The 25,437-nt window shown below is 39.8% G+C and overlaps 1 protein-coding gene across 1 annotated transcript in view; it reads right to left on the bottom strand.

Annotated features, from left to right (window-relative positions):
- egfem1 (EGF-like and EMI domain containing 1) overlaps positions 1-25,437 on the bottom strand; it is a 53,837-nt gene that overhangs the window by 26,684 nt on the left and 1,716 nt on the right. Inside the window, exons 3-14 of the mRNA XM_069147871.1 lie at positions 25,159-25,268; positions 24,918-25,022; positions 10,063-10,185; positions 6,343-6,465; positions 4,480-4,605; positions 3,909-4,031; positions 2,863-2,985; positions 2,104-2,241; positions 1,844-1,966; positions 1,392-1,514; positions 1,023-1,274; positions 753-881 (exon numbers count right to left, since the gene is read on the bottom strand). Coding sequence (XP_069003972.1) covers positions 753-881; positions 1,023-1,274; positions 1,392-1,514; positions 1,844-1,966; positions 2,104-2,241; positions 2,863-2,985; positions 3,909-4,031; positions 4,480-4,605; positions 6,343-6,465; positions 10,063-10,185; positions 24,918-25,022; positions 25,159-25,268 — 1,598 coding nt within the window. The remainder of the gene's footprint in view (positions 1-752; positions 882-1,022; positions 1,275-1,391; positions 1,515-1,843; positions 1,967-2,103; positions 2,242-2,862; positions 2,986-3,908; positions 4,032-4,479; positions 4,606-6,342; positions 6,466-10,062; positions 10,186-24,917; positions 25,023-25,158; positions 25,269-25,437) is intronic.

The raw sequence follows: 25,437 nt of genomic DNA, 5'->3' as shown, positions 1-25,437 counted from the left end.
GAAGAGAGTTGCTTATTTCTTCCACTGTGCAAAATGGAATAGTTTTAAAGGAATAGTCTGACATTTTGAAAATATGCAAAATTGCTTTCTTACTAAAACTTCAATGAGAAGACCACTGTCATGTACCATGTACTCTCATGATAAATACAAAGCTACAAACAACAACCAGTTAGCCCACAAAGACTTACTAATTACCACCTTATATCTTTGTTTAATTCGTACTAAAACAACTGTAAAAATGACAAGTTCATTCCTCATTACCGTGAGGCTTCCAGGCAACCAACACAGACTCCAGGAAGTCACTGCACCCAGCCACGAAACCCACAAACCCACAAATTGTTTTCAGAATAGACAAATGAGATACAATCTGTTAATTAGTGAGCTTCGAGATGCTGTTATAGAAATTGTATTAACACTGGATGGAGCCAAAATATTCTCTGGTAGCCTGCCAATCCACTTGCTAAGCTAAGCTAACTTGCTGTTGACTGTTGCTCATATTTACTGACAGATATGAGAGTCAATCTTCTCATCTAACTCTCAGCAAGAAAAGGAAATAAGCATATTTCCACCTGAGGGAAACTCTATCTTAACACACAGCATTCATGTATTTTGGTGGGAGGGGTGAAGGTGAGGTGAAGGTGAGGTGAAGGTGAGGTCGCACTGCAGGAGATTGAAGAGCTTGTGATGCAACGAAAAGATGCAACACACAGTACACCAATGCAACTGCGGAGTTTCCTGCTAGTTGTCCTTACTCTCATTGCAGACGATCCCCGCCCAGCCAGGTGAACAATCACATCGGTCTCTGTTTTCACTGCACACTCCACTCACGCAGTCTTCACAGCTGGCGCTGCAGTCATCCCCGAATGAGCCATCGAGACACACTGAAAAGGACATGGCAAAGATGGAATAGGTTTTCTTTCTTAATAACTTCCTGGTCTGAAGATTTAATAGGAAAACAATAAGATAATATTGATTTTACCAGACATACACCTCAGCGTCATCATTCACGTGTTTTACTGTACCTATGTGGCTGTCCAGTCTGAGCTCTCCTCTGCGCCCTCTCTGGATCTCAAATTCTTTTTCACTGTCACCACCATCATCACCACCATCATCATCATCATCATCGCTGCCATAGCGGGAGTGCAGGGCTGCTGTGTACTGCAGGAGCTGAGGAGCCTGGCGGAACAGCAGGTCAGGTAATCTGTCAACCTCTGGCTGCTCCTCGTCTTCCTCCTCTTCCTCCTCTTCCTCTTCCAGTTCTTGGCCATACAGAGCTAAACACACCCCACGATGAAACTGAAGCTTCTCAAACTGCAAGTTGCCTCATTTCTGTTTGCAGTGATATTCAATAAAGAGTATGGAACCCGGGAAAAACTGCAAGTGATACTTACAGATGCAAGAGTGCTGGTCCTGATCCAAGCGGAAGCCCAGGCGGCAAAAACACTCATATGTTCCCAGGGTGTAGACACAGTAGTGTTCACAACCTGAGGTCTCGGCCAGGCACTCATCAATGTCTAACAGAGGTAAGTAAAAACAAAGTGCATGTAGAATGAAAGTGAAACGATAGCGGGACCAAGTGTATTATTGTCAGTAGATGCAGGTTTCACAGTATTTGGCATCTGGCATTTGCACTAGATCGTACTAAGTTTGCTCCTTTGTTAGCAAAATGTTCTGTTTTCCATTCTCTGCTATGAAACGGCCAAAAAAAAAAAAAGCTTACTTTATGAGCAATCAATTAGTGAATGTGCTTTGGGAATTTATGTCCTGCACGAACGTGCCACAACACAGAGAACACTTATAAAGCACCAGACTAGGTAATCTGCAAACAATCCTGCCCTCTTACCATCACAGCCACAGCCGTCTGGGTTCAGTCTGTAGCCGGCTCTGCAGCTGCACTCGTAGCCGCCTGGGTAGTTCCTACAGAAGTGGCCGCAGCAGGACTCCTCACTGATACACTCGTTACTATCTGAGGAAGGCACAAAGTGTTGTAGAGTTGGTCAGGAAAACAGAAGCAGAGAGTCAGGAAGTTTATGAAAATGAGAGAAGAAGGGGGGAAAGGAATAAAGAAATAGAGAATTATGGTTTTTAGACAGACGTTCTTACCTACACAGGTCTTCCTGTCTCGGTCCAGCTGGTAGCCATGGTTGCAGGAGCAGAGGGGGCCATTTGTGGTGTGCTCACAATGATGAGAGCAACCTCCGTTGTTCTTCTCACAGCTGTTCACAATCTCCATCTCAATGCCTGGAGGCGAGAGGACCAAAAACCACAAATACAGTAGAGCTGAAACATAAGGAAATAAGGAGTAATATGGTTTCTCCTTATAAAAATCCATTACAATAATATGAGAAATGTAAACCTCATTTCTTTTTGCTTTAGAAATGCTCCGTCTGTGATGTGGCTGCAATGAATTTAGCGTGAACAGGGATTCAGATGTATTTTATTATTGCCATCCCATATGCTTCCTTGAAACTGTTGATGTTTTCAAGGAAGGGAACATGTATGTGCTTATTTGTGTCAAAGTTGTATCTTTCTTTCTTCTGCAGCCATGAGGTGAAAAAAAAAATCATTCAAGCATGTTTGACTTCAAGTGTTCGGACTGTCCTATCCAGGCACTGGTGCGCTTTATACAGATGAAATGATAGGTTTGTCCCAAGTGTAGCTGCAGTGTGCAAAAGTTTACTGAGCAAACATTTGCAGTTGTCATGAAATCATGTGATTAGTTGGGCACGTCTTCATGCCATTGGTTTCTTTTCCTTTTTTTACAAGATCGTTACATTTTAGGTTTAAAAAAAAATAAATGAAGTACTCGGCAGTAGGTGGACTTCGTGGAAGGTGGATCAAATGTCCACTGTCTTTACTTACGGTAGCACTGTTTGCCATCAGCGCCGAGTTCAAAACCCGGATGACACACACAGCTGAAGGAGCCCCGCATGTTGACACAACCATGGGAACACTTGGCATGGCCGGAGCTGCACTCATCAATGTCTATGGGAGACAGAAAATATCACACACAGGCGTGCATGTTTACACACAGAGGTGGCAAAAGTAGACAGACACACAACATTGCAGTAAAACAAAAATTAAATGAGCAGCAGAAAGGCGTGATGGCAAACTAATTGTATTAAAGCTTTACTATGTTGCAAAACACAAGAATATGACTTAAGGTCACAATGAGATGTAGTCGAGCATTTCATAGTTCATTAAATTGAAACATGTCTTCTTGTCTTCAACGGCTGACTGATGTGAAATATGGCCACAGTCTCCTCTTTTCTTCCCTCAGTTATTGTCCTAAATTATGGCCAGAAAAGTGTGTTTTTTTTCAGAACATTTTGGTGTCACAATGAAGTTGACCTTTGACCCTTTGGATATAAAACGTTCTCACTTCATAAATTTATCCTATTACACATTTGTTTGAAATGTTATCCTAATTAGCAAATACATTCTTAAGTTAGGGTCACGAAATTATTTCCACAGTCACAGTGACCCTTGACCTTTGACCACCACACTGTAATCCGTTTATCCCTGAGTCCAAGTAAACGCTTTGACCAAATGTGAAAAAAAATTCCCTGAAGCCTTTCTCGCGCTCATGAGAGTGGGACAGACATTCATTTGATAAGAGCGCTAAATGAAATGAAGGCGTTGAAGCAGAAGCAAAACCGCTGGCTCAAATTTGGCTAGAATTGGATGTCAATGAATATCAGTGACGTGACATTGAAATGACGTTCCACACTCGTATCATCCTTTCTCTATAAAGCTGACTTTTCGTGGGTGTAGGGTCTCAAAATATTTATATCTTTAAATCTTTAAGAGGGTTTTGCATGTGAGCTGTTTGATAAATAGAATTTTGTGTGTGTGTGTGTGTGTGTGTGTGTGTGTGTGTGTGTGTGTGTGTGTCAGAGATTCCTCACCATCACAGTTCTTGCCGTCTCCAGTCAGAGTAAAACCAGGTCGGCAGCTGCAGTGAACTCGGCTGTCATCTGAAATGCACAGCTGGGCGCAGCTTCCATTCCTCTCCTTACAGGGGTCCCTCACTAACACACACACACAAACAGAGATACACATCTACACAAAATGAAGCCATGTCATCCCAGCAGGTGATTCCGTTTTCATTTTCAACTCCAGAGTAACATTTGACTCGTGTACATGCAACTGCTTCCTTCTTATTCAATGGTTATCCATTCATCTCAAGATCCCTTATAAATATCACATTTTATAGTCCAGGGAAGACGAATCTGAATTCTCGCTCTGTACTGAACAGTGACTGTTTCCGAAGCTGCTCCTCAAATTCTCACATTTTCCTGACTTGCGTATTAGAAGTAGCCAAAAATTCCTTCTTTGTGCTTTAATCTGGTCCAATATGCATCAGTAGAAGCACCTGAGAAAAATAACAGACTCTAGCAGCATAACTGAACTCTACTGTTTCAGCAGTTTCTGACATATTCCTGCATGTTGAGAACATCTGTTGGCAGAAGGACTCACGTTCACAGTGTCTCCCGTCTCTCTTCAGCTGGTAGTTCTTGCGACACTGGCATTTGTAGTGATTGTTGCCCATGTCCACACACTTGTGCTCACATCCACCATTCAACACCGTGCAAGAATTCACAGCTTAAAAGCAAAACGGACACAAGAGCATGCATGGTAAATAAGTATAAAAACCTTTGGCTTAGATATCCAGTCACAGATTTAATAGTTGTGAAGCAGTTATACGGTAACTCATAGAGGACGACAGATATAATTTAATTTGTTGGCAATCCAAAATGGTTTTCACACCTCGAACTCTGCAGTCGTGTTATTATGGAAAACATTTGGGTAAAGGCTGGAAACTGGAAAATTATATTCAATCTGGATCCAGCGGGTACCCCTGGTTTCTTCCTAATGATCTTTCCATCCTCCTATGACTTAATGATGTGCCAAATATGAATATTAGCAGTATGCCTTCTGGGTGCTCTAAACACAGACATGATGACACAGAGAGGCCGTAAAACCGCAAGAACGGCCGACCTTTAACGCTGATGACTTCAACAGACACAATTAGCCACCCCTCTGCCTCGGTACCTATCCTTTCATTCAAAGCTGCAGCTGGCAAACGGGAGTGTTATTGAGAAAAATATATTGGACCAAAAGACACAGAGGAGTACCGATTTTCAGCAAGTAACAAATTATCTCATTATCTACAGGTTTTTATGGTGCTTAAAATGAGAAAAGTACTTTACCACTTTGTATTTCCCACTTTTAAATCACGTCAGAATTTCTCTCAAGACACGGATTATTCAACAAACCTCAGTGCTTCTTTTCTTTTATTGTGTACATTTAAATATATGCAGTTGTTCCTCCATGTGTTCTCTCACACTTGACATAGCTACTGTGGAAACAAACCAACAGGGTGTAAAACAAGTCTCCTGGGAACCAACAGGGACCACATGTTCATTTCATTTATGAGCAGAAAATCAAAGCTGCTCACGCTATCAAGGTTTTTGTTAGTTTTAAGAGATTAATATTATTTTTTTTTTGCACGCGTGCGTGCGTGCAGTCTCTCCAGGTACCGCCGCCTTTCAACTGGGTGATTGGCCGCACCTGACTCTGATTTACCATCATCAAGGCCACAGTGTATAAAAGCCTCGAGCAGCAGTGCGGTGGTTGCCAGTTGGCCACGTGACAATGAACTTGCATGTTATTGGAGCCTGTTTGGCCACTATGTGGACAGTGATTGTGTGCCAGAGTCAGTTGCTTCTCCCCTTAACTGCGTTCCCTGTTTAGTTTGTTTAGTAGCACAGTTGAATCACTTGCCTTTTGATCTGTTAGTCAGATGTTTGTGTTCTCTAACAGTGCTCTGTTGGTTGTGTTTTAAGTTATCCTTATTGTGAATAGATCCCTGAGTTTCCCTTTTCCATTTTAGTTTTCTCTATTTCTTCTTTTTTTTTCCCAGTTTTTTTTTTAATAATATTTTTGCCAACACCCTGACGAATATACATAAATAAAACTCATTCCCCATATCTAAAAACCTCTTGCAAACAAAATATACAAAACAAGGCAAGGAAAACACAACATGAGACATAACAAACATGTGACAACATCAGACAGGCTGGCTGATTTCTCCTCTTTTGTGCAATAGAGCTGACAAGCATATTTCTTCAAACTACTCCTTTAAAGGGTATTAAACTCCAACCACAGAGGCCTAGCTTTTATAAAGCTGTATTGTATCTGTGTTATTTCTCTTTGCCAGAGGGGGGATGTTCTAAAAACACTGCATTATGCATGTGGGGGAAAATGCTGCGTGTTTGGGGAGGAGTGGAGAGAAAATAGTTACCGCAAGCGTAATAAATACTTGTGTTTAGTACTTACCGATGCACGTCCGACCATCAGAGTGCATGCGGAATCCTTCGCTGCACTCGCAGTGATGAGAGCCCCGTGTGTTGACGCACGTTTGCTGGCATCCTCCGTTGAGCTCCTCGCACTCATTCACGTCTGAACACACACACGTATACAGTTTATATACTGAAACACACCATCCACAGACAGAAAACTACTTCATAGTGGAACAGAATATTTCTCCAAGATTGTGCAAAAAAAAAAAAAATCCAGAAATTCACTTTCAGAATCACTAATGATCAGACTAATCAGAAGTGTCGGTCCACTTCTGACTGTATCCAAGATTTCATTTACAAGCAGGGTAGTTATAATTATGGTTAAATTAGAAGCCCACACAAACGGCTTCTCTGCTTTTGTAATTTTTGGGGGATTAAAAATGGGAGGTCTGCTGAACAATGACAGATTGACAGCTTTGCTCATTTGTGGGAAAATAAAGCTCAAAAGGAATGGAAGCTTAAATTAAGCATTTTAGAAACACAGCATTTATTACATCCTTTATATGATCTCACATCCAGCTTTGAGGTGGTCTAATTAAACGTTCCTTTTGCAGCATGTGCGAATGAAGAGAGGAAAATGAAAAACGCGGTTTCATAGTTGAACAATAAAGAGAGTAATTATGCAATTTTGACTACATCTCCAATTTCTTCTGTTTTATGCTTTGCACACATCTTTGTTTGAGCATTAAGGCAGTACAACGATCACCACTTCCCCTTTTCATTGTGAAGGAAAGTATTTATTAGTATGAACAAAGTTTATTCTCTCCAGTGTGGCAGTCAATGCACCTACGAGCTAGACTGAATTGCCTCTTGCCTCACTGACCCTGTGCTCTGCCTCTTCTAGGAAAGAGATTTTACATGCACGGTGTCTTTGGGCTGAATGAGGCTTATTGTGCTGTTTGTGCACACGAGCATGCAGGCAATCAATTTGTTTCCTGCACAGTTCCCCAATGGAGGCTCCGTATGGCCGCCCGTGTGTCGGACTGAGGCTTGTGTCCCACAGAGACGGAGGCAAGCTGTGAAGACAACATACCTGAGCACTCCATTCAAGGACAATCAGACTTTACTGCACATCGGGACAACACATCACGCGTCTTCCTAACCTCCTCCGGGTTGTCAGCTCTGACTTTTGGGCTCACGCTGGTGATGACGGCGTGGAGGTGCGCGCGGAGGGCGAAACATGTGCTGCAATTTGTCTTTTCTTTTCTCTGCCTGAACATACGGTTCAGTTTATTTGAGCAAGCGCGACGCTATACTTCGGTTAGCTTCCGCGGAGGTCAGAGCACTTCCCAAGAAGTGCAAATATTACAAATCATTTTCAAATAGTCTGCGTGTGTGTGTGTGTGTTCATTTGTGTGTATTCTCTCTGTGCACTATGACCTCCCTGGTAGACCCGTGGGAACAGGCCTCTCTGAAATGATCTCAGGACTATTTTAATTATCTTCTGTCCAATAATAGGAGCGAAGAGGAGGAGGGGTGTCAAAGTGGAGGCCTTTCGCCAGTAAAAGAATCCTTTTCATACCCCACATTTAAGATTAGCATGATCAGCTTCTAGGAATTCCTAGTTGTTGTCCTGATTTATTTTGACATCTGCACGAGTGTTGAGACGAATATTCACAATACAGCCACTGCCTGTGAAGTGTGTAAGTGTGTAGCACACACTCTTTTGAGCTTAACAACGCACAGACAGCTATTGTAGAGGATGCTTAACATGTCAAACAATAGAGACGCAGAAGGAGGTTTGTCAAGGTTAATATACTTATTGGTCTCCTCATGTGAAAGGATCTCAATGGGAGACACACAATGGGAGCTTTTCACCACTGGGTGGAGGTGGTGTGTGCGGGAGCAGGGCCGGGAGCGGTGGTGGCAGTGGTGTCGGAGGTCAGGGGGGCATGAGGTCTGAATGGTATCGTGTGACACCGTCTGGCTCTGAGCTGAGCCACTGAGGCCACTGCATCTCCAGCTAGACAGAGAAGCCGAGCAAACGTGTGGGAGCAGCACCGCTTTGGTGGCATGAAAGGAAAAAGAAAAATCAACAGGTGGTCTGAAAGCATATCAAATAGAAGAAAGAATACCATGGTATAATAGCAAAAACCTATGTCTATAAAAAGTATGTGTACATGCTTTTTAATGTAGTGATTTAAAAAAAAAAAAAAAAAAAAAACGGTTGATGGACCTCAAGTTGTTGCTGGTATCACAAATTTCTGCTTAAAGAATGCAGTGGTGATTTTAAAAGTCACAAACTAATAAAAGAAATTCTAAAAACAACTGTCTCACTGTTTTTTTTCTGCTTAAAGTCAACGTAGCTGTCTTTTCCCATAAATATAATCACATGCACAAATTCACACAAAAGCCCATAGAAGAAAAACCTGCACAACTCCTGAAGCTGCTTCCGTTTGACTTCTCCTGCTCTCTGGTAACTGCTATAAATTATTACAGAGGGACAATATCCTGTCTTAAAGGTTGAAGGTCAGGGGCGCTTGTTCACACCTGTAGCTCTTAGGAACAAATGGGCCTCAGTGGCCAACAGTAACTCAGGCGTATTTCTGTTAGATGAGAAGGATGAAGTTAGAAAGCATGCCGTCTGACACGTTTGTTAGAGAGCAGCACTGCCTGTGTGGTTGTTGCAGCCCTTTACAGCCTGAAGTCTAGACAGAGAAGTGGGTCTACAGCAGGTCTGAGAGTTGAGATGTAATGACACAGAATGAAAGGTTACTTCTGCAAAAATAACGAGGGGCACTGACTTTATTTACATGGATGAGTCTGACCTAACACCAAGCACACATTCATATGAGAATAGATGGCCCCCATTGCACCAATCTTATTATTCTAAATATGTATTGAGAATGCCAGCATAAAAATGTTATATATTTATCATAGGATTGTGTTTTCATTGAAATTCATGAAGCTATAAATTTCATTTATGTATGGAAAACTCAAGACATGAACTAATCTATTGGGTTTTTGACCACTAGTGGGCTGTAAAGCAATGCTATTTGTTGACTGGGTTCTGATACTGCTTAAGGAAAACTAAACACATCTGTAAGTAACCGGTCATGTGAGGGAGATAATTTTACAGGATGGGTACCTTTGCCAGCTTGTCTACCTGGACTGTAGATGAGTGGTGTGCATAACATGGTCCTCCTTAGAAATAAATACAATTGTACACAGGGAAAAGTGGAGTAAAGCTTGTTAATAAGGTCACAATTAGTAGTGGTGATGTGATTTACATTTCTACAGAAGGCAGAAGAAAAAGAAACGCGTGTTTCAGAGAGAGATTACCTACTTAATGTGTGATTTATAGGATGGAGGGAGGCAGGAAAGTGAACCACCATAAAGTGTTTGAGGTTGAAGATGATAATATTTTTGTTTCATCTGTGAATAACGATTTCATAATAAATCATCAAATACGTTGGCAAATTTTTCTTCCAGTAACGAGATTTTAGACTACATTACACGAACCTCTTTAAAACTGCTTCATAGCACGATTATGGATCATAAACTATGCACGTTATAGTGTGCATCACGTTGGATAATTTGTTCTGGAATGGAGACAAAACGGTCCTCATTCATTCAGTCTAAACTGAGAAAAACGTTTCCATTCATAAAACAGTACAATATACTGCAGATGGGCAGAGCGCCTGGTAAAGTCTGTCGGTGTTTGTGCACACTAGTCATATCCAGATGTCCATCTTACCGTGACAGGCCTTGCCATCTGGCCCCAGTCTACTGCCCTCAGGACACTTGCAGTAGTAGCTGCCAATGGTGTTGCAACAGTACCCCTCGCAGCCGCCTTTGTCCACTTCACATTCGTTAACATCTGTAAGAAAAGGGCCAGGTTTACTAAGGACCAGTGCAGTTATGGGGCAAAATGAAAGGACCAGAAGAATCTGTAACTTTAACTTCCCACATGTTGCACTTCATATACTTAATTCATAGAACGGTGATTAAGAAATCTCTATATGTAGATCAACTAACAATCCAAACTTCTACTTTCTCACTTTGTAAAACATATGCCAGTACTTACTGTCATTAGAATGATCTATATCAAATGAGCTGTTTTTAAATAAGACTTTTATTAAAACACTCTATACAGTATAAAAAAATGCTTTCAATGGTCTTGCCATGTTTTTCATCTTTTTTTTATCCTCTCTTAACAGGTTAGCTCCCTGTTTAGCCCTAGCATTAAAAAACAACAACCCTGTTTTGGTGTATAGTGATTTCTACCAACTGTGTCCATTTTAAGACAATTTATACTTTAATATCCATTAAATGATAACAACAGAAAGGTGTTAAGATGAGTCCTCACACATGACACAAATCTATGGCTGTAAGTGTTATTTTCATATTAATCACTGGTTAAAGATTTATAACAGGCAAGGTCTGGATAATGTTGCTATTATTTGCAGAAATAGTAAATATTCAGGTAAATGAGAAAAATACTGTAATTATTTGCAGGTCTTCACAGATATTTCTCTTATTTCAAAATGGTTTGCATTCAATAAGCAGAACAATACTCCATCATGTTTGCTTTACAGAAACCCTTGCTGTTGATAGAGTTTTCTATTGACAGCATTCAGATATTGTTTCATACTACTCCTTCAAGTAGAAATGGTTTGTGTATTAAAAAGAAGTAAGGAATGTCTGAGGCCTGCCAGATGGGGCTGAAGAACACATTTCCAAGATATCAATAGATATTATTCATCGTCTGTGTGAAAAAGACCAAATGCAAAATGTTCCTGGACACAGTATTACATCTCCTGTCCAAAGTTTGCTGCACAAACCATTCTCCTGATCTCTGTTTAAACTGGTTAAACTGCTGCTATTTCGACTGTAGTTTAGGTCCATGTGGCAGCAACATAGCCAAACTTTTCACAGATGATACAGTGTTGTATGACTGCTTCAGAAAAAGGAGATGCGGACAGAGAATTAGATTGCACTTACATGGACACTCCATCAAAAAGGGAAACTGAGGTGGAAAGGAAAAGTTATTTAGTGTTCTGTCCCCATCTGTTGAACGATTTTTCATGGCCCCTGGTTATAAATTGAGAAGTAGCAAGGCACAACTTGGAGAAACAATTTTGAACAAAATGAACTGGAGACAGCGAAAAAACTAAAAAAAAAAAAAAAAAACAGCAGACAGGATGTTTGGCAGATTGTTTGTGTAGCTTCAGCGCACATAACCTGTGGGTCTATATAACTCTTGTGTATCAGAACCACAACTGCCTACAGCTCTTCTTTAATAAACAAGTAGATGAATCTGATCATTACCAAGCTTGTAATTTAGGTTTTTATTATTTGGTTAGGCTTTTCGGGCCATAATATATGCAGTATATCGGGCCAGTATATTTTGATATTTCCTAAATCCCGTGGTGTTTAAGCATATACAGTTAAATCATTTTCCAAGAAGCGACATAACCAAGCAACAAAGCCTCTGGTAGAAAACCTGAAAGTCTGTTTTAGATTTTGAAAATGCTAAGTATAGACACAGGGTGTTGCCAGTACTCTCCTGTTGGTCCAGGAGGGGCACGACACCTACGGAGCAACAGACAGCTTCGCCAGTATTATAAAAAGACAGTAGGGTATGAGAAACAGTGTCTGTTGTTCATAAAATGTGTGATAATGCCTCTGTCTGCCCACATGTGCAATGGAATAAATATGGTCAAAAACACTGATTTTAAAAGAAGAAAAAAAAAGGATTTGTGTGTGTGTGTGTGTGTGTGTGTGTGTGTGTGTGTGTGTGTGTGTGTGTGTGTGTGTGTGTGTGTGTGAGAGAGAGAGAGAGAGTTACTGCCTCATAATGGCACGAAACCACAGCAATCAATTTGGGCAAAATTGTCTCCAGCTGAGCATGCGAGATGTATTATCAATAGCCTATTCAGATCACTTATTTTGATGGGACGCAAAGCACCGAAGTTTGGACAAGTGGCGCTGAATTATTGCAACCATGTGTACTTCACATATATGTTCCATGTGGAGAGGAAGAGATACCAACTATTTTACAGTAGGTGGAAAAAGCAAGAAAAAAAAAAAAAAAAAAAAGAAGCTGGGATAAATATACTTAAAGAACAAATGTTTCTCTGCTACACAGGCTAAAAATAAATGTAAAAAAAACTCTAGAGTTCTGCAGGACCTCAGAAACCAAGGATGGGTCGCCATATATTTTTACAGGCCACACCCACACTTGGTTTCTAAGGGCGTGCAGGGTTAACTGGGTCATCTGGAAATGACAGACTTTGTTTTTGGAATTTTTTATAGAAGATGATGGGTTTTGCAGATTAATACAGACTCGCTGTCCTTTTGGTTCAGCTCTTTGATATCTTGGGTTGTAATATTAAAAGATATATTGGTCATGTGCATTGTTCACCTCAGCAGAATATAAATAGCTCATTATTGCTCTGTCCTGGCCTTCTGGGCTGCTTCACCCTGCCTTGGCCATAACAAGCCTTTACTTACACAGAAAGTTTCTTGCAACCCCCCTAGTGAAGGGGAATGTGCTGAATGCTGGACTACTAAATCCGAAAGACACACACACACACACACACACACACACACACACACACACACACACACACACACACACACACACACACACAGGCACAACCTTGCTCTGCACTTTTCATCAACTCACAGGGAAGTGACATAGACTCTTAACCTCAGGACCCTGCCCCCCTTACACATCCCTACTTTGATCCCGCAGCTCCTGAGAGCCTTAACGAGCTCTCCATATTAGCTCAGGGTCATTTGCCATCCTAATCAAGATGCCACGCAGAGAGACCCTCAATTAGTTCTGGGTAACATTGGTGTTTATCAGGCAGAGTCTTAAGTTACTCATCATAATATAACCCTAATTTTAACCATAACTTCAAAGAAAAGTTTTATCTGGTATAAAAATCAAATAGACATAGATATTTATACATTTTTATGATGATTTTCCGAATATTGTATTCTTTGACTTTGTGGCCTTTTAGGAGACTCATCAGTCAGCCTCTGCCGAAGCTGACAGTCATTAAATGAACATAATTCTGAAAAAAAAAATGTATTTAACATGAGAGGAAGAAGAGCTGACTTGTTACAGCTTGTGATTTATCAATAGATTGTGTCATCATTTTAAAGACTTGCGCAATGAAGAGCGAATGAAATCTAAGTAGATTTAGTCTATCATATGCATGTAGAAAAAACTGTGTTTGTACAACAACCAGCATGAGGGAGGTGAAGAATGGCGCGTACTAGTAGCATAACCTCGGGGCTTTAGATCTGCTAAATAGATTTGCTCACACCCAAGGCAATTACATTAAAAGAATCCTTGGTTGCTGTAAGAAAAGTGACGGTATTAAAAACCTGGAAATATTTTGCTCCTCAATACAGTTTTTTACACTACAGGTCAGTCTTTGGTGGCTGTGCTAAAAATGGGGGTGTACATTTTGGTGCCGTGTTTACCTTGGCTCCTCCTCGATATTCACCAGTACAGACTTCCTCATGTGGCCTCTGAGCCTCATACCGCTAAATCTGGATCATCAATCTTCATCTCACTCATTGACTGACAGGATAGATGACACACACCACTTACCTCAACACAGAGAAATCCTTGTTGAAATTATGGAAACATATCTGTAATGTATAGTTGTTCTCTTACACACAGTAATTTTTTTCTCTGACACATGCTTTACTTTGGGTAAATTATAAGAGATGATATCCTTCAAATGTATTAAAGCTCAAACCCAAATGGAAAGTGTTGCTCTCCTGTTGGTTTGTGAATGGGGGTGATAATGGTTTCCCATCATCCAACAGAGAAAACAGACATCTTTCAATACTCTTGTGTTCTCTGCAGACAAACATCGGCCACCGAGTCCTGAATCCTGCATATCTCATTAGGTGTTATTGACATCACTGTCCTCTGCAGTACAGTACCTCCCCTTTCGAATTTCTCTGAGGACTGACATTTTTCTTCTCCCTAAAAACTATTTGAAGTACATGGAGATTGAATAAATCAACAAAGCTTCAGCCATGTGTCCATTCCCCTCATGTTAGAAACATTAGAAGACACAAGTCAAGATCAATAAGTGAATCAGCAGGCCTCCGCTGCATCCGTCTCTCAGTACTGTTCAATGGATGCAGAGGGCTTAGATGTCAGACCCCAGTTGCCATAAGTGATACTGAGACCTAAATAGATTTACTGATTACTTTCAAGATGGAATTTAAGTCTCAGGCAGGAATGATTTGTATTTCGTACCTTCTCCAAGTCTTTAATCCCACATTTATATTGTAACAAATGAACACAGAGAAGGAATGCTTACCAAAATTGTCAAACTAATAATAACTGGTCTGTGTCAGTTATTACAGCTGAATAGGCAACCATCTCACGACATACAACCAACAACTCAGCAATACGTTTTTATTTTGAAAGCCCTTATTGAAAATGACACATGACCATAGGTAGACAACATATTTGATATTGCAACATCTGCTCTAAAAATAAGCCAAAAGTTGACAAATGAAAACTGGCAACTTTTGGAAACATTCAGGAGACAGGAAATGTTCTTCAATTGAAGCTGAAAGAAAACCTGTGAACTCGCTGTAGTTTGCCAGCGATCTGTAATATTTCAATGCTGAGATGTTTCACCTGATGATTTGTAGATTTACAAACCCAGTACCTCCCATTTTCTTCACCCCATTTCATTATTTATTGACTTATTTTTCCCTATCACAGGCACTGGTGCATTCGTTATTCTAATATGCAAACTCAGAATGTGTTAACAATGATTACTGGGTAAAGCAGGAGGTCACCATGACAGAAAATTAGTTGCACCCACTGGTTACTTTAAGGACCATTTTAGCTGAGGGAAGAATACGAGCTCCTGTGAACCAGACCAAAGGTCAAAGGTCATTCAAGGACAGCTGAGGAGCTGTAAGGAACCTGTCACAGAGAGGAAAGTGAGCTTCAACAATCTGCTCAGAAGCAAATAGACAAAAGTGGGATTGTTTTCAAGCTTTGGCAAGCTTGAGAAAGCAGACCAATCCATCATGGCTCTGAACATGTAGGAAGAATGCCTGTTGTCATTCAGTCCTCATTCAAGCATGCAAATAACAGAGTAAACAAACAGAGTGATGCAGAGTCAAACTGTGTGTTTAATTATCCGTTATCTTAATATGACTCATCAATATGGGAACTGTTGGAACCAGCTCCCTCTCTCCCTACCAACACTCTTACACAATGTGGCCCCCGTGGTCGCCTCCCTCCAGCAGCTCACATGTTTCCCATTTGTCCCTTTGACACAAAATTTATGCTTTCATGTAAAATGGATCGAATGGATTTTCAGAGAACATACAGTTTAGGTTTGAATCAGATGTGACAGACTTACTGGGACACAAATTCTTCTCTTGCTCTGCACGTATTTTTCTCTCCTCTTCCATTTTTGTATAACATTAATAAAACTCACTTTGTTTCCTCAGTGCAAGACAAATGACTTGAATGATGAAAACTGGGTGCTGCTTTGTTTTGGGGTTTATAACACGTTAACATAGTTTTGCCATTAACTCAGTAAAATGGACACATGTTGTATTTTGAAACAACATATTCAAAAGCAAAACATATCTTCTTAATCAGGAGGAAGAAGAAATAGAACTGTGACAGCTTGGTTCTTCTACATCTGGAAAAACTATCTTGTTTGGTTCTCCAATATTTAACAGAGAAAATATCCTGCACAGAAAGGATGAACGGTGGCTGTAGATTTATACCTGATGTTCTTCAGGTACTTGGCATCAAAAAGAAAACATGACTGATTTCACAGACATGGAATAAACATGATTAGTTCTGAGGATGATTGTTAACTAAAACAAAGCACTATAAATGTATTTTAATCAAACTGCATGTCCATAACCATTATGTACCATATGTACTCAGTTGCACAGCTTCTTTGCCATACATTTGACCATTAAACCATTCTCCTGATGCATACTGTAGGTGTCTGTTGAAGCTATAGTTCACCTCAAAATAGAAATTCCTTCATGTCCAACAGAACCTCATGTTGGTCTTCAACCTTGTATGGCTGGTATGTCCAAATGAGTCACAGTGGGTTCGCTCAGCGCTGTGACAGTCTTCTACTAAAACAACACTCCAAAAAGAGTAAAAATTTACAATGAAGCTTCTTCAAAAAGCTCAGACTGAAAAACTATCATCACTTCACTTCCATTCTTAGTAGCCAAACAGCTGCACTATCAGATATTTTTCCAGTTTCCTGACTGATGAAGGCCAAAAAATTTGACCGTTCGTTGCCTTGCTCAAGGCAGCTTTTACATAAGTGAAGATGTTAATAAGCTCGCTTGAAGAACCCTAGAAGGGGGCTCTTTTTCAGAAGCAGATTTTCCTTTAACTAATGCTAACACTACATGACCAAAGCCAAACCAAGTTCAAGGAGGATGAACTCCACTGCTACTGAATCTCACCGGGAGCACGGTTAATCACATAGACCATTAGCTCCAAACCATTCAGCATTAACCTGATAAACAATGGTACCTTAATGCATTTGGTGAGGGTGTGCTTGTTTCATGTGAAGGCTTCCCTGCCATATGGCAGCCATTAAGGCTCTAATGAGCTTCTTCCTCTGATAGCTATGCTAAGCATGTAGCCCCTGCATTGCCCAGTTTGTCCTGCCAGGCCAGTTAGGTCTTGGTATGAGATTCTTATATCCACAGTTAAAGGTAGATCTCAGGAGTGGAAACAGGAAGGAGACACAGACCTCAAAGAAATAAATATTAACAAGTGACCAGTAAATATAGTCGAAGTCTCAATGTTTATGCTTATCCACCTGAGGAGTCACATATGTCTATGATGATACAGTTTCTTCATGTGCATCATGGCCCTGAATCTCCAGTCTCTAATCACTATTAGTGACAAGACTTCAGTGTTCAGATGTAGCTTCCTGTTTATGATAAAAAAATAAATAAATAAAGAAGAACCAAAAATGGAACAGTGGAAAGTGGAAAACAACCCAACCTGGTATTGTACTTTTATCACAGCAGCTTTGGTTGGAACAATAATTCACCTTGCCTTTCAATTCTTCCCTTAGGAAAATCAATTTTTTTTTTTTAACCAAACACTCACATGAGGTCCCTGTTAACATTAAGTATTTCAGCAAAAGCTTGAATCCATTGCTGGAAGGTGTGATGTATTCTACCAGAAATATCAATGGCTTTTACCATAACTGATCGCATTGAATAATATTTTAAAAATGATATTTTAAAAATGTACAGTTGTGGGTGTCCAAAGAAAATGTCACAGAAGGAGAAGTACTGATTACTCCATAATTAAGTTTATATGAAGCCAGACCAGTCAGGTGTGGAGAGATCTGTCCATCTCTGAAGGCTACAGTTGTTAACATAGTTTTTAGTGAACCGTTTCACTAAGCACTACTAAAAAGAACATGACAGATGCTAGCCAAAGCTAGGATCAACCTGTCAGAGGTAATTGTGTGGTCTGCACTGCAGCTTTTTATGAAAACATAAAACATCAGGAAATCCACACCTCAAAATCTTCCGCACCGGCATCTGAAGTTTGGTTTCAAGAAACTTTTAAAACAAATAGTTAGGCCTATGTGATTACAACCACTTGGTTCCATTTATATCTTACATTAGTCTGTTGCACATTTTTAACACATTCAAGCTCTTTAATCCGTTGACGAGGCTTTTAGATTGGTGCCCAGCATCTAGGAGTGGTGAGTCCTCATTCACTGACAATGATTTAGCTTGGAACTACACCAGCCCTAAAATGTGTCCTTTTGTCACACAGCCAAAGAACTATGGGAAAATAGATGTACAATAGGCTCACGTTGCTCAGGAGTCAAAACAAAATGCTTATAATTGACCTGAAGCTCTGCAGTGCATGGAAAGACTTTGAGGAGATAAACTCCGTGCGTGGTCTGCTAGTTAACTTAAAACAGAAGATTCATTCCAAACCTGGAAAAGACATCACTGTTCACTAACACTGTGAGAACAGCCACAGGAGCTACTAAGACATAATCTTTTACACTTTGTTTTTCATTAATGTAACAGGGCCTAAAACCACAAGTTTTACCAAGTTAAATCTATAGGACTAGATTTATTTATTTTTCCTCTGCTATGTTTTTATTGTAACCACATCTTGATATTTTGACTTGACACCATCTTTGAGCTTAATTAGTTCCAGAAAGCCGAAAGAAAATATAGTCTCTTTCTATTTTGAAAGAAACTCTTTCACTGAGCCTCTTGTTAAGGTTCAGAGCAGAAACAGCCATACCAGTAAAAATTATTCCTAAACAGATTCTTGCCTCCTGTCCAAAGTCATGTGTAGGTGTGTATGATAGTACTGCCAAATATATATTGTAGCAGAGGAAGAGCAGGGAGGAAACACTGGCGGAGGATCCATAAAGAACATATTCACATGAGGAAATTACCAGATAATTTTTCCAGAGTTTTCCGAAGGTACAAATATTTTTTAGTTATATTGAAAAGCCATGGTTGACAGTTAATGATTTGCAGTTTGTCCTTTCAGCCCATCTTAAATTATTCAAAGATTGCAACAAACCTATTCGGGAAACTTGCATTTTCTTCTTTAAAACTGGACACAATAGCATAATTTCATTGAGGGTCTGTTTTTGCAAAAATACCTCCGTAGAGACTTCCAAGGGCACAAACCTTGACATGATGACATAAACAACATGTGTCTAGCATATACAACTGTATTATATCAGGCGCTCTGTGTGCCAAAAAATCAGATATAACACAAAAGACTGAGCTATAAAATTATAGCTGAGTCAGCATTAGCCCGCCTTACTATAACCCAGTGTACCAATAAACTTTAATTTACTGATCTCATCTGTTGTCTTAAAACCATCACATGTAGTATTTAACAAAGAACAGAACTTTTTAGGATGATACGCCACGATACTATATACAACTATATGTGACTCTCTCCGATTCTATCTCATTAACACGCAAACAAGCACAGCTTAATGCACACATTATATACATGGACATTCACACAGACAGGTGTGTTTAATTTAATAGGAAAGAAAAACAATCTTGTCCAGACATGACCTCAGTGACTGAGGTGAGAATTGAGCCCATGGGAAATAGCCCAAGGTCCTGGGGATTAAATATTGAAGTTCAAATGAAGAAAGACGATTGTGAGAAAATATGATTTACAACGCCAACAACTATTAAACTTCATGCAGAGTTCCCCAGCTGAAAGCCTGGTAATAACACTGTCCAATCCATTTATATTGGTACATAGAATTTCTTAAACAATAAATTATTTTTTGACGTCTGTGATGTGTCTGTGTGCTTAAGCTTTAAAGAGTGAAAGGTAGAACCTTGTTTTCCCACATAGTGACGTAGAAAAGTTTCTTGGTCCTTTGTGTTGGTCGACAGCTATAGCCACAGGCTTTATGTTTATGGGTTGTCTGGTCCTACATATGTACGCCTGTCTGCAGCATCTGTCCTTAAGTCCATACGTATATCCCACTCTCATTCAAATTTGGCACAGACGTTCACTAGGACTTGAAGATGAATTGATACGATTTGGAGGGCTCAAAGGGCAAAGGTTAACAGAAGGGTGCACTGTGACTGTATTTCACATTTGGTATTGAATTGGTGACACTGACATCAGTTGTCCACCTTTAAATTGTGGTGATTGTATAGATTTTCTGTGCTATGAGATTGAGAATGTGTGTGAAGAATGCACGTTTTAAATAGTTTTTTGTAGCAACAACATCCATTTTTTAAGTATCATCGACGGTAATGGCTACAATTTTGTATTTGATCAGAATCAGCTTAATGGCCAAATTCCTTCAAAGTCTTCAATATATGTATTATATTAGTTTGGACAGATATGGATGTAAACTGCAACTTTACTGGTTGGTGTAGACATAAAACCTCAAGGAGGTAATTATAGTTTGAAATAATGGATATAATGGATTCTACCATCACAATCTGAATCACCCCTTTTTTTCCCCAAGTAAATCCTTGTATTTGCTGACATCATCAGCTGTCTCTTTACATAAGCTAAAATTTTCAGTACAACATGATCCAGTCGTAGGCACTGTCCATAACCAATATTATATAAAATGTTTTAAAAACAGCCAGACTTCTGTAGTGAGGACCAGATGGTTTCTGTCCTCACACAGTTATGTGCCTGTGGTCTCTTAATTTCATGCAGACTCAAGCACCAATGTAACCAAAGCAATGCCTATCCAAGGCTTAATAGAGTGAGACAGAGTGGTATTCACAAGCAGGGGTAAATACATCTATTAAAGAGCAGGCTCGAGTGTCTAAGCACAGGCTGTTTATTACCTCACAGTGTCAACACCATGGCCTTGGTGTCAGTGGCTGACATACATTTCCATGGACAATGCCTACTGTCTCATACTGGATTGGAAGCAGGTGGCCAGTCAGCCCCCACAACACACAGTTGGCTCTACCAGCACCACTTGGCAGGAACACCAAAGAGAGAAACAGTTCAAGAAACCAGTTGATGATGAGTGCTGAAAAGAGGGTAGTGGGGACAGAACATGGATTCGAGCTTTAACTATAACCAGAGTCAGACTTTTCTTCCGCACTGATCTCAGTACATTCTCCCTCCACTGAAATCTATCGCGGCTTAACTGTGCTAAAAAGCCAGAGCTGATGTGTTGCTTCTGCAGCACTCCCTCTGTATTCTTTATCCTTATAATTTAACTAATAGGTCTGTCTGAGGAAGTACAGTGGCAGTACTAATAGTAATAGAGAGCTATTTGCCACAAGCAATCTAAGGGCTTGTTGGGGCATCTAAACAAAACACAATATCACCTTTTAGGATGAAATGTCCTTCTTCAGTACTTTTATTAAACATCCCATGTTTGGTTTCCTGTAGAATCTAAGTTCAATATTCACTTACCTTTTAGTTATGATTTGGGTTATTACCAACTCCTGAAAGAAGTTAAAGACTCTAAACGCTCCAATGTGTTCACCAGCTAGTTGCTAGCCTTCTTTGTGAATACTGTTTGTTCCTGAGCAGGTGTACAGCAGGTTTTCAGAGATTTATGCTGAAAACAGCTGCCTGTTGTGCATGTAGCTGAAAAGGAAGCTCATAAGAGCAGCGAAAGAGAGCCAAAACAGTAAAGGTGTCCAAACACCAAACCAACACATTGTCAACACAAAAACATGAACAGCTTCTTTAATCGCAGCTTGCATCGTATGGTAAATGGGCTGCACTTTTCTACCTTACAACACAAAGCACTTTTCAATTTGCCTCTCATTCACTCATCCATGGTGTCAGAGCTGTCATGCAGAAACCATACAAGGCGGTGGCATGCCTGATCAGTTATTTGTCCAAGAAAAAGTGGAGCAACAGTTCAAACCACCAACGCAGGACGACCCAGTTTACTACTTAAGCCACAACTGGCACCATCAACACATAAACACACAAAATGTACCCTAAAACACACACATATTGAACGTCCTCAACAGCAACTGAGCGAGAACAAGCACCTTTGACTAATACAAACACATCAAAAACACTGAATAAAAGACAGTAACTCTCTTGAGGAAACTTAAAACGACTGGACAATCTATGCCATGGAACAGCAGCTCATGAGTAACCTCAGGCTCCAGTACAGGTTGCAGAATATAGTATAGAAACCTAAAGATATGTTGATATACAAACCGACCAGCAGCCACACAATACAATAGATATTACATGCAGCAGGATTAAAGTCACATGGGAGAAGATACGAACATACAGGAAACACCATACAATAAATGTGATGAAGTCCTGTCCTCCATGACACAAGAGCAGGACCAGTTACCTTTAACCAGGATAAATCTAGAGGTGAACATTCCAGCGTTTTTAACGTATCTGCTTTTTCTCCATTGTACATGAATCACATACAGGACAGTAATAAGTCTGGCATCATGGAATGTAAAAGCTCAAAACACAAATCTAATAATGAACAGTTTCCCTGGTGGCTCCATGTGCACATATAGATTTCCATATTTCTAGGTGTCTCTTGATAATTCACGTCTCATATCTACTGTACTGTAATGTTTTCTTTCTTTATAAGGTTGGTAACAAGAATGAGCTAAAGAAATAAGGCTTAACTCTTTAACAGTAAAATGTTATTTTTATCCATAACTGTCAAAATCATTGCTGGTTTAACTTTAGTGATGTAGCCATGTTAATCTTTGAATCATGTTTCTGGAAACAATCAACACATTTTTTTGCTCTCTCATGAAATTTAGCCTGAAAGATTTATTTAACAACCATCTTCCTTAATATGTAAACAAAACAAGTCACAATTTTATGTTTTCCTCTTTAGAAACATGGTTAAATTTTTCTATCGAATTTACTGCATTTTTTTGAAAAATATTTGTCTGCCAGTCTTATCATTTAAAATATTCACTGTCTAACTTATGAGCTGCCAGGAGTTTTACTATCACACGTAAGATCATGCTATTCACTTTACATTGTGTATGTTAGCAGCCATATGTCAGACTACCGCTGCTGATTTTCACATCTATGCTCTCATCACTTATGAATGCGTTGTTCAAATTTCCCAGAAGCTCTGTGTATTAATTGTTTTAGCAGTTTAGGGAGAAACCTCTTCTGTTGGACCTGCAGGGACAGATTTCACAGCATTATTACTGCTCTCTGTGTTGATACTGTCAAAAAGTATACTTAACTCTATTAATTACTATTAATATTGCATAACTGGAGCAATATGACACTCTCATTTAAGCACAGCAAATGCAGATGTTGCTCTTACAAAACAGTGTTATCTCTTATTCTACTCATACATCACTTAGGGCTACTTTTATAAAAATCTGACCAGACCATTATAATGAATTAAATCATTTTGACCTAATGAAATACAGAAAAGAAAGTTACTTGTGATCTTATAATGCTGGATTATTTGCCCCTGAAATCAAGCAGAGCTTGAACCTGGCTGAACGCAGGAGCTTGGCTGACTCTCTGCCTGTATAATGACTCCGGCAGAAGAGTGCGGATAAATCTGTCTCTAGAGATGAGACAAGGAAAAGCGTTTTACAAAAACAAAAGAGCAAGATGTGAGTTCTCAAAGACGATCGGAGCACAGGATGTGAAAGAGAGAAGGAAAAACAGGGAGGATTTCTGATTAGATCTGATATCTCCGAATCCCAATCTGTCACTTCAACGTGTGAAAACCAAAGAGCCCATGTCAAAACAAACGCAAGCGCTACCTCTAACAAATGACAACACATTCGTGTGAAATGTCCCAGCAAGAGAGAGGACTGTTTAAAACCTCCAGCAGCGCCTTCCTTCTGGGAAAGTCAAAGAATTAAAAAGGGAAAGCCTCTGCAGTGTGTGTGTTTGTATGTTTGCGAGCATGTGGGGGGTAGAAACCAAATATCCTGCAGGACTAACAACCACCCCCCTATTTACATGTTGACGTAAACTGCAGTGTTATGTGCAGAACAAACGCTGAGGGTAACATGACAATGCTCAGAGACAAGAGGGACACTCAGGTTATAAACAAGCTTTACTGTAGTTGTTTACTATTTAACTGTGACAGTTCCCAGGCACTGTTCAGTTGCAGTTAATCCAGAAGTCTGAGGCCGACGTCATTGAAGTAGTATGTCCTGTTTTTGTCTGTACACGTCCTCAAGTGTTTCTGCCCCAAAAATGTTAAATTTGTATCTAAAGTTAGTCAGCTTTCAGATATTTTATTGCAATTTATGTAATAAAATATGATTAGGTGCATTTATCTTCTGGCAGTCTGTAGTTAAGAAAACTGATACCACATTCACATCTGTACAGTAATTATAAAGCTATATCCTGCAGCCAGTTAGCTTGACATGAAGACTGTAAACATGGGGGGAAAGCTATAGCTTGGCTCAACTAAATGGTCAAAACCCATCCTCTGAGCAGTGGCCAGGAAACCAGCGGAGAAGAAGCCAAGACATATTTAGCATACGTATATCAGAGTGATTTGGACCTTCTCAGCAAACTCTGCACCAGAAAACAAAAACAAAAATTTCTGTTTACAAAATGTTGACCTATTCCTTGAAGTTACTAGTCACAACATAATACCATTTGAGTAATCCAACGTATTATAAACAAGTTGAACTATTCAAGAGTGAAATATTATTATGTAACCAAGTTTCTAATGTTCCAGGTTTGACTTATTTTACCAAAAGGAACCAGAACTAAAAATATCCAATTAACACAGAGTTTTCACAGAGTAGAGGTTCAGGTGGCTCAGCCACAACACTCCAGGCTCTCACCTTCAAAGGAAGTCCTTCCTCCCAGAGAGCATGTCTTCTACTTTTAACTACCCAGAGACCCCACAGAGCAGCCCCATCCAATCACAGCTACACTACACTTTTGCAAAGTGAAAGCATAAGGTCTGAACTGGGCTTTGACAACATGGTGTCCTCTGAAGATGCGAGTGAGTTTATTGATTTCCAGAGCTGCACTCAGCTCTCGAATGTAAGAATGACTCCATGTGATGCAAGTAGTGTTAAAAATCAACTTAGTTTTCATCAAGAATGACAACTTACCATACTGACATTGTGTCCCTTTAAAGCCCGAAGGACAATGACATATGTGGTCCCCAGTCTCTGCACATCTGCCTCCATTGAAACAAGTATTTGTACCGCACACTCCTGCAGATATAACATAACAAATACCATAATGCTGATGATGTATTCATCTTTGTGTTTCTTTAAATACTGTTTACAGCAATATCAACACTATCCATATCTGATATATACTGAATGTAAGTGAAATGCTATTACTCACTGTGTAGACAGCCCTTCTCTTCACCCTCCTTAGTCCAGCCAGGGCAGCACTTATAGACTGTGTGCAAATCCATGCTGTACACTTGCCTATATGCTGTGTAGTATGCTAACCTGAGGAGGAAAGATTCTGTTACAGTCCCATGATTTTCAGGTAGTTCCATTTTAAGCTATGACCATACTCACAAAGGTAATGATTATTCGCACCCCACAAATAAAATCTGCTTTCATGAGCCTTATACTATAGCTCAAAATTATGTCTTTAAGCTATAATGTGATTACA

The sequence above is a fragment of the Embiotoca jacksoni genome, unplaced genomic scaffold (assembly GCF_022577435.1).
Source record: "Embiotoca jacksoni isolate LCO1_2020_lvr unplaced genomic scaffold, fEmbJac1.0.p SCAF_14, whole genome shotgun sequence".
Lineage (NCBI taxonomy): Eukaryota > Metazoa > Chordata > Actinopteri > Embiotocidae > Embiotoca > Embiotoca jacksoni.
Note: the sequence above shows the minus strand (reverse complement) of the source record. Positions and strands in the feature narration are given on the sequence as shown.